The sequence below is a fragment of the Saccoglossus kowalevskii genome, chromosome 6 (genome assembly GCF_978046115.1).
Source record: "Saccoglossus kowalevskii chromosome 6, keSacKowa6.1, whole genome shotgun sequence".
Classification (NCBI taxonomy): domain Eukaryota; kingdom Metazoa; phylum Hemichordata; class Enteropneusta; family Harrimaniidae; genus Saccoglossus; species Saccoglossus kowalevskii.
Window position 1 is genome coordinate 24,478,875 of NC_140646.1, and position 14,238 is coordinate 24,493,112.

Here is a 14,238-nt window from a genome sequence, read left to right on the forward strand (position 1 = left end):
GTTATTTTAGTCAAATCTTCCTAACTATACACAGTGCTTGAGATATAGCAGCAACCATATGATCTAGTCATGTGCCATTTGGGTGGAAGAATGCATCTCAAGAGTAGAATACATATGAATGCACACATAATACAACACATGTAGTGGCACAAGTTCCGTTTTCACGAAATCCAAGAAGGCGGCCAAACCATGTGACACATTAAAATTATATTATTTTTTTCTTATGAAGCTATGGCCTGACATGTTATACAAAAAATAACTAGTAAATTGGTCAAAGTACCTTTGAGTAACAAATGCCCAAACTTTTGATCAATTTTGCCTAAAATCCAAGATGGCGGCCAAACCCAGGTGACTGATCTGAAATCTTTTTTAACTTTTTTAAATTCAATCCAATATGACTGCCGAACAAATTGATCAATCAACATTCTGAAAGTCTTATGCACCAGTTCACAATAGGGACTATAAGTATGGAGAAGTTCAGACTATATGTATTCCATCAGCGATTTTCTCAAACAACTTGACGAAAGGAAATTATGAAAAAATAAGGAAGGAAGAAAAAAACGAAGATAACAATAGGGGCCTAGGGGCTTGGGCCCCTGAAAACCTGACGATAATAATAGGGGCAACAATCAAAGTTGCCATCTTTGTTTATATGAGATCCATATCTCACGCATGCATGGTGCGATGACCACCGCCCTTTAAATTAATGCTTGAAGCCATTACATGTTTAACATGGGTCCCATGTTACGTATACAACGCTAGTAAAATACTTAGATTACATGAAATTTGAACAGCCATTTTAGTGCTTGATAATATCAGATGGATTGTACAAATTATTTAAAAAGTATAAATTTCAACTCACCTTGAAACACCTATATCAGCTTTCTGTCGGGCCAACTCGGCTGCCTGGTTGGCAAAGTCTACCGCTCTAACGACACGGTCAGATATCTTCGCAGACCTAAGAGGGAAGATTTTTTTCTTTCCTGATGCTACCAGTTGATTATTCTTCCATTTGCCTTCCTCCCTGGAGCCATCATGACGAGTCGTGACACCATATCCATGTTTTCTATTGTTCTGCCATTCTCCTTCATATTTCAGACCATCAGAACGTTGACTGATGCCATAGCCAGCACGTTTATCCTGCTTCCACTCGCCCATGTACACCTCAGTTAGATCGCCCTCAGGTTCCTCATTAAGATAACTGACATCGTCGCCGTATAATGATGACGGTGCTGATCCTGAACTCAAAGTGCTAGTTGTACTTCGTAGTGAATCTTGATGAGGCAAAGAACGAGCACGTGAACTAGAATGGCTACGTGAACTCGTTTGGCTAACTTGACTATTTGCTGTTGATCTACTACGGCGATCACTTTTTCGTAATCGGAGACCTTGCATAAGGGTTCGTCTCAGGCTCCCAGTCCTTTGCAAAATACCCTTATGTAGCGGTTCCGAGGCAGGCTCAACATTTAAAACAAATCCACCTCTGTGACCGAAACCATCAGCTGAGGTCAATGAACCGTTCACACTTGGCATAATACTAGATGATGTTTCATGTTCACTCCTTAACGATGTCAGAGATGATCGGAGGTTGGGACGTATGATGGCTGCCATATTGTAAGGTACGCTATTGCGAATTCCATATCCATGACGCATACCTCCAACCCACTGACCTTGAAAGGTTCCTGAAAAATACACCACCAGAAAATTAGATACAAAATCATTAACATAAATCCAGTTAAATATTTACAAATTGTATGGTACATATAAGTACACCTGACATTTGATTAATTGGCATCAATGTTACAAATTGCATGCTAAACAATCATGGCATTTGATTCTTTTTATGAGTGTGACCAATTGTCATCAATATTACACTAATCTGGTGTGTCTGATGTTTACAGTACTTTACACTAATCTGGTGTGTCTGATGTTTACAGTACTCTACACTAATCTGGTGTGTCTGATGTTTACAGTACTTTATACTAATCTGGTGTGTCTGATGTTTACAGTACTCTACACTAATCTGGTGTGTCTGATGTTTACAGTACTTTATACTAATCTGGTGTGTCTGATGTTTACAGTACTTTATACTAATCTGGTGTGTCTGATGTTTACAGTACTCTACACTAATCTGGTGTGTCTAATGTTTACAGTACTCTACACTAATCTGGTGTGTCTGATGTTTACAGTACTCTACACTAATCTGGTGTGTCTGATGTTTACAGTACTTTATACTAATCTGGTGTGTCTGATGTTTACAGTACTCTACACTAATCTGGTGTGTCTGATGTTTACAGTACTTTATACTAATCTGGTGTGTCTGATGTTTACAGTACTCTACACTAATCTGGTGTGTCTGATGTTTACAGTACTTTATACTAATCTGGTGTGTCTGATGTTTACAATACTTCACACTAATCTGGTGTGTCTGATGTTTACAGTACTCTACACTAATCTGGTGTGTCTGATGTTTACAGTACTTTACACTAATCTGATGTGTCTGATGTTTACAGTACTTTACACTAATCTGGTGTGTCTGATGTTTACAGTACTTTACACTAATCTGGTGTGTCTGATGTTTACAGTACTTTACACTAATCTGGTGTGTCTGATGTTTACAGTACTTTACACTAATCTGGTGTGTCTGATGTTTACAGTACTTTACACTAATCTAATGTCTCTGATGTTTACAGTACTTTACACTAATCTGGTGTGTCTGATGTTTACAGTACTTTACACTAATCTGGTGTGTCTGATGTTTACAGTACTTTACACTAATCTGATGTGTCTGATGTTTACAGTACTTTATACTAATCTGGTGTGTCTGATGTTTACAGTACTTTACACTAATCTGGTGTGTCTGATGTTTACAGTACTTTACACTAATCTGGTGTGTCTGATGTTTACAGTACTTTACACTAATCTGGTGTGTCTGATGTTTACAGTACTTTATACTAATCTGGTGTGTCTGGTGTTTACAGTACTTTACACTAATCTGGTGTGTCTGATGTTTACAGTACTTTACACTAATCTGATGTCTCTGATGTTTACAGTACTTTACACTAATCTGGTGTGTCTGATGTTTACAGTACTTTACACTAATCTGGTGTGTCTGATGTTTACAGTACTTTACACTAATCTGATGTGTCTGATGTTTACAGTACTTTATACTAATCTGGTGTGTCTGATGTTTACAGTACTTTACACTAATCTGGTGTGTCTGATGTTTACAGTACTTTACACTAATCTGGTGTGTCTGATGTTTACAGTACTTTACACTAATCTGGTGTGTCTGATGTTTACAGTACTTTATACTAATCTGGTGTGTCTGGTGTTTACAGTACTTTACACTAATCTGGTGTGTCTGATGTTTACAGTACTTTACACTAATCTGGTGTGTCTGATGTTTACAGTACTTTACACTAATCTGATGTGTCTGATGTTTTCAGTACTTTATACTAATCTGGTGTGTCTGATGTTTACAGTACTTTACACTAATCTGGTGTGTCTGATGTTTACAGTACTTTACACTAATCTGGTGTGTCTGATGTTTACAGTACTTTACACTAATCTGGTGTGTCTGATGTTTACAGTACTTTACACTAATCTGGTGTGTCTGATGTTTACAGTACTTTATACTAATCTGGTGTGTCTGGTGTTTACAGTACTTTACACTAATCTGATGTGTCTGATGTTTACAGTACTTTACACTAATCTGATGTGTCTGATGTTTACAGTACTTTATACTAATCTGGTGTGTCTGATGTTTACAGTACTTTACACTAATCTGGTGTGTCTGATGTTTACAGTACTTTATACTAATCTGGTGTGTCTGGTGTTTGCAGTACTTTACACTAATCTGGTGTGTCTGATGTTTACAGTACTTTATACTAATCTGGTGTGTCTGATGTTTACAGTACTTTACACTAATCTGGCATGTCTGACGTTTACAGAACTTTATGATTCACTAATCCAGTGTACAAAAGGTCATATACCATTTCTGTATATATGTGGTGGTTTTAAATGTGCCCTATGCTAATACACAGAGAACTCTCATACTCATATCCACTACAAATCTTCTCACGTTCGTCAAACTATATAAATAAATCTTAACAAAACATAGAGGGCGCCCTAACACAAATGATTATTATTATTAGCAGTTATCGCACCATTCACTTCTGAACACTGTAATAAAATGTCAATACCTGATTGGATTGCGCTAAGTAACAAAAGTGACAAGAATTTATCGGTATATTAATATTCATACAGAAACAACGGACAGACTGCTATGTTAATATAGTCCTGATTGTTTACAGTACAAAAACAAGATTTTAATAGTATCTCTCATCACGCCTCACTGAAGCATTTTACTTCTATTGTTATCAGTTTGCACTGTAGAGGGAAAAATTGTTTCTGGTCCAAGCACAAACACCGTAAAACACACTGTGCATTTATTTCATTTATTTACTATTGTAAACACTCAATGATGTTACAGCTAAACACTAGCACAAGTGTAAGCATTTTAAACTTTTCATAAATCATATTGATTCAAATTTTGAAATAAATATGACTGTTTATTGATTTAAGCTTAAAATTGTAACCACAACCACTGCCATGGTAACAACCAGACTTCATGGAAGGTTAAATAAATGAGTAATGGTGATGAAATTTGTAAAGATGTGAAGTGAATGCATCTGTATTACTATCATGCTGAAAAATGATTTTGAGGAATAAAGTCAAAGATAATTTATAGATTTCAGTACTGTAAAGTGATGTCATCAAATTTGTTTTACAAATCTAGAAAATTTCTTGCATGTTGGTACATGTAGCAGCATGCATTCTGTTGGTGTTACTATGACAATGGACTAATCACACCAAATTATGAATTCGTCATTTTCAGTTAGTAATCAATGAAGTTCAAATTTTTTTTTAGTTTTTTTGTGCTATGCAATATTGGAGGTCATGTGCTGACATTTTTAATGTGCGATTGCTGACATATAATTCATTATGCCACACAACCCTATTTAGTGCTGGCTCAAGAATTGATAGTTTTGCTTGTTGTTTTTTTCTTTCTCAAGATTTTGCTGTGTTTATCAAGATGCACTACTGACAGTACAAGTATACACAGCCTTATCGCACTTCCATAGGTCACTGGGCCCTGGAAATGTTTTGTGGAAATACATTTTAAATATCAATTGTTGTCCTACTGATTTGGAAATGGTGAACACAGAAACTTTACTTACAAAGCAGATTTTCTTGAACTACAAAAAAACATTTGATCTTGTGTGATTAGATGTGGTAGTTCGCAGTGGCAGAAATAACAACATGATGTGATCTCGCCATTTATCTGTGCTGTAAACTGAACAGTCCATATCCATATAGAATATATAGAATATATATATCAATCGATCACATTTTGATAAGGTGTAGGTATGGAAATTGTTTTTTTAGTGCCGTTTTGGGTGAGCATGAGCCGACATGTAGTAATCTCTTCTGAAGTGCATAGAGCTGTGTATAGGGACATTGTCAATAGTACATCTCAATAAGCACTTCACGTAGGCCTACGGCATGTGGTCTTATGATATACCGATGCCTGAGGTATCCTGAAATGTTTTTAATGATCAAGACATTTTTTTTTTTATTTTCATAATAAAATGTTTTCTTAGAAGAAATATCTCAGATATATACCGGTATTTGTTATGTCAACATTTTAACAATGTTTTCACAGTTATGAATTCACGATGGGATTAGAAATATACATATATATTCACTTTATCATAAGCATTGATGCATTGAAACAAAAACTGTAAACACAATAGCTGCTCTCTGATTGGTCTGACTGTCCCAACTTTATTCATAGAGCATGTTATTACTGTACATATACAAAAGGGAACTTTTTATTCCATATAATAGAAAATTATAATCACAATGAAAACTCAACTTTTCAAAATGCTTTTATTAACAATATTGATAATATATATCGATAATATGAATTTTCCATAATTTTTCAAATCTTGTATCTTGAAAAAAATTGAACAGTGGTGCCAATAATAGAAACATGAAGGTGTTGACTTTAATTCTGTCTAAACCTCCTTTTGTGTATATTCTTATGTACTAAGGAATTCCTCAGAGATTAGACAGTGAATAAAAATGTGCATGATGTTAAATTGACTCAGGTTTTGACTAAATTATTTCGTTAGCTTATCTGGATTTTAAGAACTAATTCATGCTCACAACATGCAGTATTAGGAACTTGGGTAGGGGTCACCGTTTTGTTACTTTTTTAAATAAGTTGTGGTTTATTTTTGTCTTGGGTATCAGTTGTACAGAATTGATTTTGATTGACAATAGACTAATTTCCGTACACTGCGAGAATCACGCGTTATGCGTGAAATCGAACGTAAAAACAGGACAAACAAAGGTCATAGCGTTGTAGTGGCGTCATCGCGTGGGATTCGACAAACGCGAAAGTATTTTGGGGACATTTCCATGCTTAATAATGTGCTGTACACATTTGATGATAGGCAATTTAGATTAAGTGGGGCTATTCGGAAGCAATATTCCTCTGTCGAAGATCGGCCGGTTGATGTGAGCTACAAAATAAAGAAATTCGAGTTCAAAATCAAATCGTTCGATTTTTGTGGCAGACGTTCGACACGCGTCTTTCATGCATCTCACGAGATCTCGCAGTTGAACAGAAAATCACCTATTGAAACAGCAGGTCTACCTTTTAGGGTGAACTTGAACTTAAGTTAATTTCATGGTGACAACTGAGCAATTTTTATCTCCAGCGACACAAAACTCATCAAGCAGATTTGAGAAATAAATTGTAAATATACACACAGTTCATTATAAATGAAGTGGGAAAAGTCACTGTTTGTCCCAAGCCATCAATGGAACAAAACCCCCAGCTTCTAAAAGACGATAAGGATTTCAATATTTGAACATTTGTGTATCACTACCAGGGATGGTTGTCTTGGCAACAATTTATCTTGATCTGCTCACTATCCCCCTGAGGCATGAGTCAAGTCAATGGTTTCCATGGCAATGATTGTCACATCAGCTGCCGATATGTAATTGGTTGTCAGTTATTATGTTCTAGGACTGTAGCACAGAAGAGAAACTAAAGTATTGCCCTAGATTATCCCACAAAACAGCACTTCTACTTAGAGCAGAATCAAATTGTCCTGATGTCCAAGGAGTTTACCTTGATGCTTTTGAAACACAGGTTTTCCTCATACAGGTTTTCCTTTCCTCTAAGGCAACTTTAGCAAATTTTGCATTAGAAAGTGGAAGAAAATAACCTAAAGAGTCAACACTTGTCATCTTTTACAAAATACATATAAACTTGCATGATATTTTCTGTATTTCCTCATCAAGCTCCGTTTTTTTTTATCCAAAATTAACAGAAATTATAGACAAGCGGTCTGTGGGCTGATACAGCTCTACTGTTTCAAATGCAAAAATAAGAAAAGAATCAAATCAAATGTCTAGCCATTCTCAAAATAAGAAGAAATACAAGAAAACAAGAAAACTGAACTAAAATAATAATGTGATACAGGAATGAATCAAATCAATCTGACAGAGAACCATCCAAAGTACCCAATACAAAACATACGTGATTGTGGTTTTCAAAAATGCATCAGAAATAATATAAAAACCCATAAAGTTGGTTTCCAAAAAAAAAAATGTAAAGTTGAGTCTGGTGGACGTTGACAGTTAGTAATATTAATAGCTCCACTCAAATTTGTTGACAGCCAAGCAAAAATAAACATGTGTTACTACTTTACCACACTGAAAATAAGAATGCAATTCGCCTTAATAACAAATAGACCATTAAAATGGTGTTTAAAATAAAACAGCTGATCCTGTCTCTGCTTTTGTGTGTGTGGATTTACAGAATTCATAATTAATAACATTATCAGCAGTCAAGCTGGTAGTTCCAAAAAATCAAGTCAAATGAGCAGCAGTTCGAATGATTGTTTTCAAGAAGAAATGTCGTTTATATAAAGTTGTTGCTAGACATCAGTGAACAGGCAGAGCAAAGCATCTATTACTGTCAATTGGGAAACGTGAAGTCAGAATTCCGCAAACATGTGCAAAAATAATAATAATGTGTTTTTATATATTCATTGTTAATACTTTTAACACTCAAGGATTATTTACGAGTCGTACTAACCCCTTTGAATACCAAATCAACTTCTGGAAATTATTTCCAAAATTTTAATTAAAATCTGTAAGCCAAAAGCCTATAAAAAAACCATTTCATTTCATTTCATTTTACTTAAATTTTACTGATCAGTTAGACTTATCACAGTGACTTCATGACAAAATGTCCTCAATAATTAAGTATGATTATACAGGTTGAAAATTCAAAATGGTGGATGGTGAAATGATGGCAGTAAACTAAGGTGGCATAGTTAAACCACATGTCATGTAATTATCCATCTCTACTTCTCATCATTAATCTCTACATAACAAGTAAAAACTTGGTTCAACTACAAATTAACCATATACAATATCAAATGAAAAAAAAATTAATAACAAGTATTAATTAGTAATGTTGTATAAAATCCATAATTTTACAAGCAGACTGCTTTTATGATTTTAAATATTACATGATCACACATAACTTTTCGTAATTGTGCCAGCATATCGTAAATTATTTATGTTCAATTCAATTTAATATACTGTTTCTTTGTTACATCAGATGAGGATTGTAACCAAAATAATAAATGTTTGAATTACAAATTAATCATGAACGGAAACTGGTGCACAGATGTGTGGAGCATCACGACAGAATTGTAGATGCTGTGAAACTGGACTGTTGTCATTACTGTGTGACCGATGTTTGAACTTGACTGCTGGCAGTCTGTGTTTGTGTATTTGACCATGACTGATGCATCACTAGTTTTCCCACACACTATCTTTTAGCACACACCTGTAATAGGGTTGTTAGGTTAAGTGCTTTATATGCGTTAAAAGATTTGAAAATACACTTCTAATTCTAATGGGTGCTCCCGTGTGGCAAACTGTTTCTTTCACAACTGAACCGCATTAATTATGTTTCAATTCACCAAGTTGTTAATTCAACAGTAAATTAGCTGTTTTAAAATACGTATTTGCAAACACAGTCTATGCTTAAACATTTTAACATCTATCACAATCAATTTTAATCCTAAATATACTATTTTTTGGCAAAACTTCTCATAAAGAAAATTACAATATTTTTAAACTATGATCTTGGTGGATTTCGTATAACTGAATTTCCATTTATACCATCAAATGATGATTTCATGTCTAAAAATTGTTTTGATTATAATTAATAGCTCATATATGATTGATTATATTATAAGTAATATATTAATGAAACAGAAAAAAAAAAAAAAAAAACTTTTAAAGCGTGGTAGTCGTATATATATATATGGGTCTCATATAAACAAAGATGGCGATTTTGACTGTTGCGCAGATCAACGAGTACAAACTGAGACGTTTCCAAGCTTTAATTAAGTAATTTTCATGTTATTGAAGGAGTCACCGGCGGTAATCAGTGCAAGTCGTGCCCAGGTCAAACCTCATACTTGTGATTTCCATTTGAAGAGCGCATTGGATTGTGGGAAAATCAATGTTTATCAACACAAATGACTACCTCGCTTTAACCAAATTATCCAAAATATTTCAAATATACTTTACACATATTTTAACTGATGAATATTTTGTTCTAATCATCAGAACCTCAAATAACAGGTTTGATGTGTTCATTTGTGAGAAAATAATTCTCACAAATTTCAGGGATAATCACAAAATTTTGCTCAATGAATATTTCACTGGTGATCTTCACATTGTCATTGTGATCTACATGAAATTTAATCCAGCTGCTTTCACCAGCAGCCAAATTTACTGCACATTACCTGTCGCCAAATATTTTTTGAATACCACATTGTAACAAATTTTTTGTGAATGAGTGAAAATCATGAAATTTACAGAATATAATTTGAACAAGACTAAACATGCCATTTAAAAATCATGTTACAATAAACTGTTCATTTTATTGTAAGGGTAAATTGAAATTTCCGAAAGAGAGTTTAATTCCTTATTTGAACACAAACATCATTGTGTTCCATTTATTATAAATTATTTCCAATCGTAATTTCACTATTTTGAATATAATTTTTTTTTATATTTATATTTTTACTGTGTTTTAAATTCATATATTTTAAGTTAAACAAATTCTATTGTAATTTCACATGTTCACATTAATTTTAGCACATTTCACTTAGCAACAAAAATAACATAATTTTAACCACCGAATAATGTATTTATATATGAATGCTCCAAAACGATTATCCGCCTATCTTCAAGTAATCAATAAAAAAAATATCTATGTCATCAATTCATGAATGCTAAAATTGCAAACAAATACAAGAAAAAAAAAACATTTTTTTTCACATAATAATCTGCCATGAAAGCTAAACAGACATGACGCTAAGATCAAACAACTGCAAGAATTAACTAATTTCTATCCACATCACATTATACATGCTAAGCCAGATGTTGCACGGTGTGAAAGACATCGTTATTTAAAATTAAAATAATTACATCCGTTAGATAAAGATAATGAATATTCATGAATTTTTTTTTATTTATATTTAATGTCATATATAAGAAAATATTGACACATTACATTTTGTTAAATATAATTTATGTCCTGATCAATATGGTATTACAAATCTTTTTTTTTTTTTTTTACATCAATACTAATACTTTGAATCCTTCAACACAGTGACGAACATGTCAACTATTGAGAGTTGTATGTAGAATTCATCGCTATGTCCTAATTTATCAACAACATATTGGATACAGAAAGATTACTCATTGTGTGGTGACAGGTTGACATTATAAATATTAATCATACATACATGTGAGTGAATTTGATAAATACATATATACTGGATGAAATAACTAATAATTTCCGGTGACCTCTCGGTGAATTTAAATAAATTACTTAATATAGCATTATTTGAATGTCTGTATTATATTAAGCACTTATGTGTGTTTTTGTTACTGTATAATCGTAATTATACGTGTTTTATATGCCGTATCCTACTAGCTCTCCTACTTGACACTGACAGGGTGTCAATTGCGATTGATTTTAATTGGAGTTCACATTGCTCAGTTTCTATAACGTTCTCTGCAACGTTACCATGTGTCGATACTGCGGTACATATCCTACACGTCTGTGGAGTCAGACGCTGAATGTTGATTTGTAGATCGGCACAGGTGTGCGGACATCACAGTGCATGATTAAATCATTTGGACGTTTATATTCCCAGCAGGCGAAGACTGCCCACTCACTTTGACGACGAAACTTCCGCACACACCATAACAATATCTATATCAGAAAAAGATAATTACAAGACTGATCCTCACATTCACAGCATCGGTAATATTGAATTTTACAAGCTATTTCAATAAATTGTAAGCATTGATCCATCACCCAGATTGATAAATTTTAAATTGAAAAGCCGGGGGGGGGGGGGGGGGGGTCTTAATTTCATACTCGACAGGTGATCATAAATTTTGCACAAATTCCATTACAAATATATAATATTTTCATCATGTCTTTGGATCTTATGTTATTCCAATTCATACAGTTTTTGAATATTTACAAGACTATTATATTCAATTCTCGATGCACGAACCATTTTCTATTTGGTAACTTGATAGTATTATTGAGGACAATATTTCCTGAAAGTAACACAGCAGAATTAGTCCCTCATCAAATAAGGCCAAAGAAAATGTTTTACCTCTCATCCTAGAATAGATTGCAAAATGATTTAATTTAATTGATTATTTAATACAAAAATTTATACATTTAACATGACGAAAAGCAAAACCTTCTCTTTTTTTGCCTAAAAGCATTAACAGTATTATTAATAACAATAATAATAAATAATAATAATAACTCTATTTAATTAAGCGCAACAATTCCAACATCTGAAGATCAAAGGCGCTGATACAATAAACAATCAGTCAAATATTAAAAGCACATTTAAATAAGTGCGTTTTCAGTCTGGATTTAAAAATGTCTACTGAAGGACTAGAACGAACAGACAGAGGTAATTCATTAAAAAGTTTAGGACCTAAATTTTCAAAAGCACGGTCTTTGTATAACACCTTGGACTTTTTACTACACATCTGACGAGTTTTAATAAGAAACTTCGATTCAGATCTTAAACTACGACTCGGTACATAAAATTCGATTAATTCACATAGATAATTTGGGGCAAAACCATACAAAGATTTATACACTAGTAAAAGTAATTTGAAATTGATTCTTTGTACAACTGGTAACCAATGAAGTTTAATAAAAATGTCTGTAATGTGGTCATATTTTCGAGCACGAGTGACAAGGCGGGCTGCTGCATTTTGTACACGAATAAGAGGTTTTATCTTAGTTACAGGGAGACCAGACAATAGTGAATTACAGCTGTCTAAGCGAGAAGATATGAAAGCATGTACCAACTTTTCAGTATCAGATTGGGATAATGATTTACGAATACGATTAATATTTAATATTGACTTTATAGAAAGATTACGTTGAAAAATGACATACACATGACAACATCCGAAGTCGTGCCAGATATTAAATAGGTTTTTTAAAATAAAGTGAAAGCACTGTCAGAATATTGAGTAATACTATAATTCAACATTTTCTAACTTTCTAACCAATTATTTTGATATATATGTCAGAGCCCCATGCCCTGAAAAAATGACATTTTTCAATTTTTCATTTCACTCATAAGTCAGACTTCTTTTACATGGCTTTGTGATGAATTAGACATTTATTCTCATCACTGTCCAGAATTAACTTTCCATCAGACAGAATTAATATTGCACACCTAGGTCTTTATTAGAACATAAAGAAAAAGAAACAACTGTAAAACACACCTGAGGAAATTACAATAAATATTGAATATAAATATTTGAAAATATGGGTTTTGCAAATTGTAAATAATAATTTACAATTAAAAAATATTAAGGTGACTGGTAATGAGATTCCATTCAAAATGATACTTAATTTGAGACTGTCACATATTTATGTAAATTAGTGCATGTGTATCTGTATCAATTCAATATACAGTATAAGCGGCTTCAGACATGAACAACTACAGTGGCCTCCATCACTAATTGATGGCCTGACCTACCTTCAACTTGTAAGTCTGTTTTGTATGAATCAATGCCATTATCCTAAAACACAGATTATATTAGAAATCCTGGTTCTTAAAATTGATGACCCTTTCCATCAAAGAGCCCCCACTCCCACCCATTGATTTTCGTGTACGGAATTCACCTATATAATTTCTGTATCTTAATTAATACACACTGAGAATGGATTTAGTTGTCGCCACCCTAAGCACTACAAATACATAGTTGATTACATTTTGTACAGCCACCTGACTGTCAGACAGAATGCTACATTCAAGACAGTGAAAGCTAATTTGAACAGATAACAATGCATTATATAATATATTTGAACTAAATATAACAAAAATATTATCATGGTGAAAATTGCTTAAAGCACGGTGCTCGTCGCGCTGCGCATGTGCAACATTTGTATTGATAAACATTGATTTTTTCCACAATCCAAATGTGCTCTTCAAATGGAAATCACAAGTGTGAGGTTTGACCTGGGCACTGACTCCTTCGATACCTTCCAATCACCTAAAAACTGAAATTAAAGCTTGGAATCGTCTCAGTTTGTATTCGTTGATCTGCGTAACAGTCAAAGTCACCATCTTTGTTTATATGAGACGCGGCGACTACCGCCCTTTAAAATTAGTGAATTTTTAAGTCTAATCACCAAAATTTAGTTTTTATACACGAATTGTGTATTTGCTGTATTACTACACCATTTATTGTATTCAACCTGGATCGTTAAAACCATATTTACTCTATTAGAAGCGAATCTCAAAGAGCACATACACAATTAATTACGTGCATTTTCTGCTGGATCGTTAAAATGACTTATTTTTATCAGAGATCAACACACATGTAGTGCAAATGCCAATTCCCAGAAATCAATATGTATACACAAACAAAAAGTACTCATGATAAGCATGCATTTAGTGTCTAAAACAGATATTAATTAATTAAAAAAAAAAATTTTAAATGAATTGGGAAAGCTTGGTTTTCAGTTTCTATTTTCTGCTTCATTGATTAATATAATTTCAGTCC

At 33.3% G+C, this 14,238-nt stretch overlaps 1 protein-coding gene across 1 annotated transcript in view; it reads right to left on the reverse strand.

Moving 5' to 3' along the window:
• The window catches only part of LOC100377972 (junctophilin-3-like), a 33,461-nt gene that overhangs the window by 8,422 nt on the left and 10,801 nt on the right, over window positions 1-14,238 (reverse strand). The window contains exon 2 of the mRNA XM_002735359.4: window positions 863-1,682. Coding sequence (XP_002735405.3) covers window positions 863-1,682 — 820 coding nt within the window. The remainder of the gene's footprint in view (window positions 1-862; window positions 1,683-14,238) is intronic.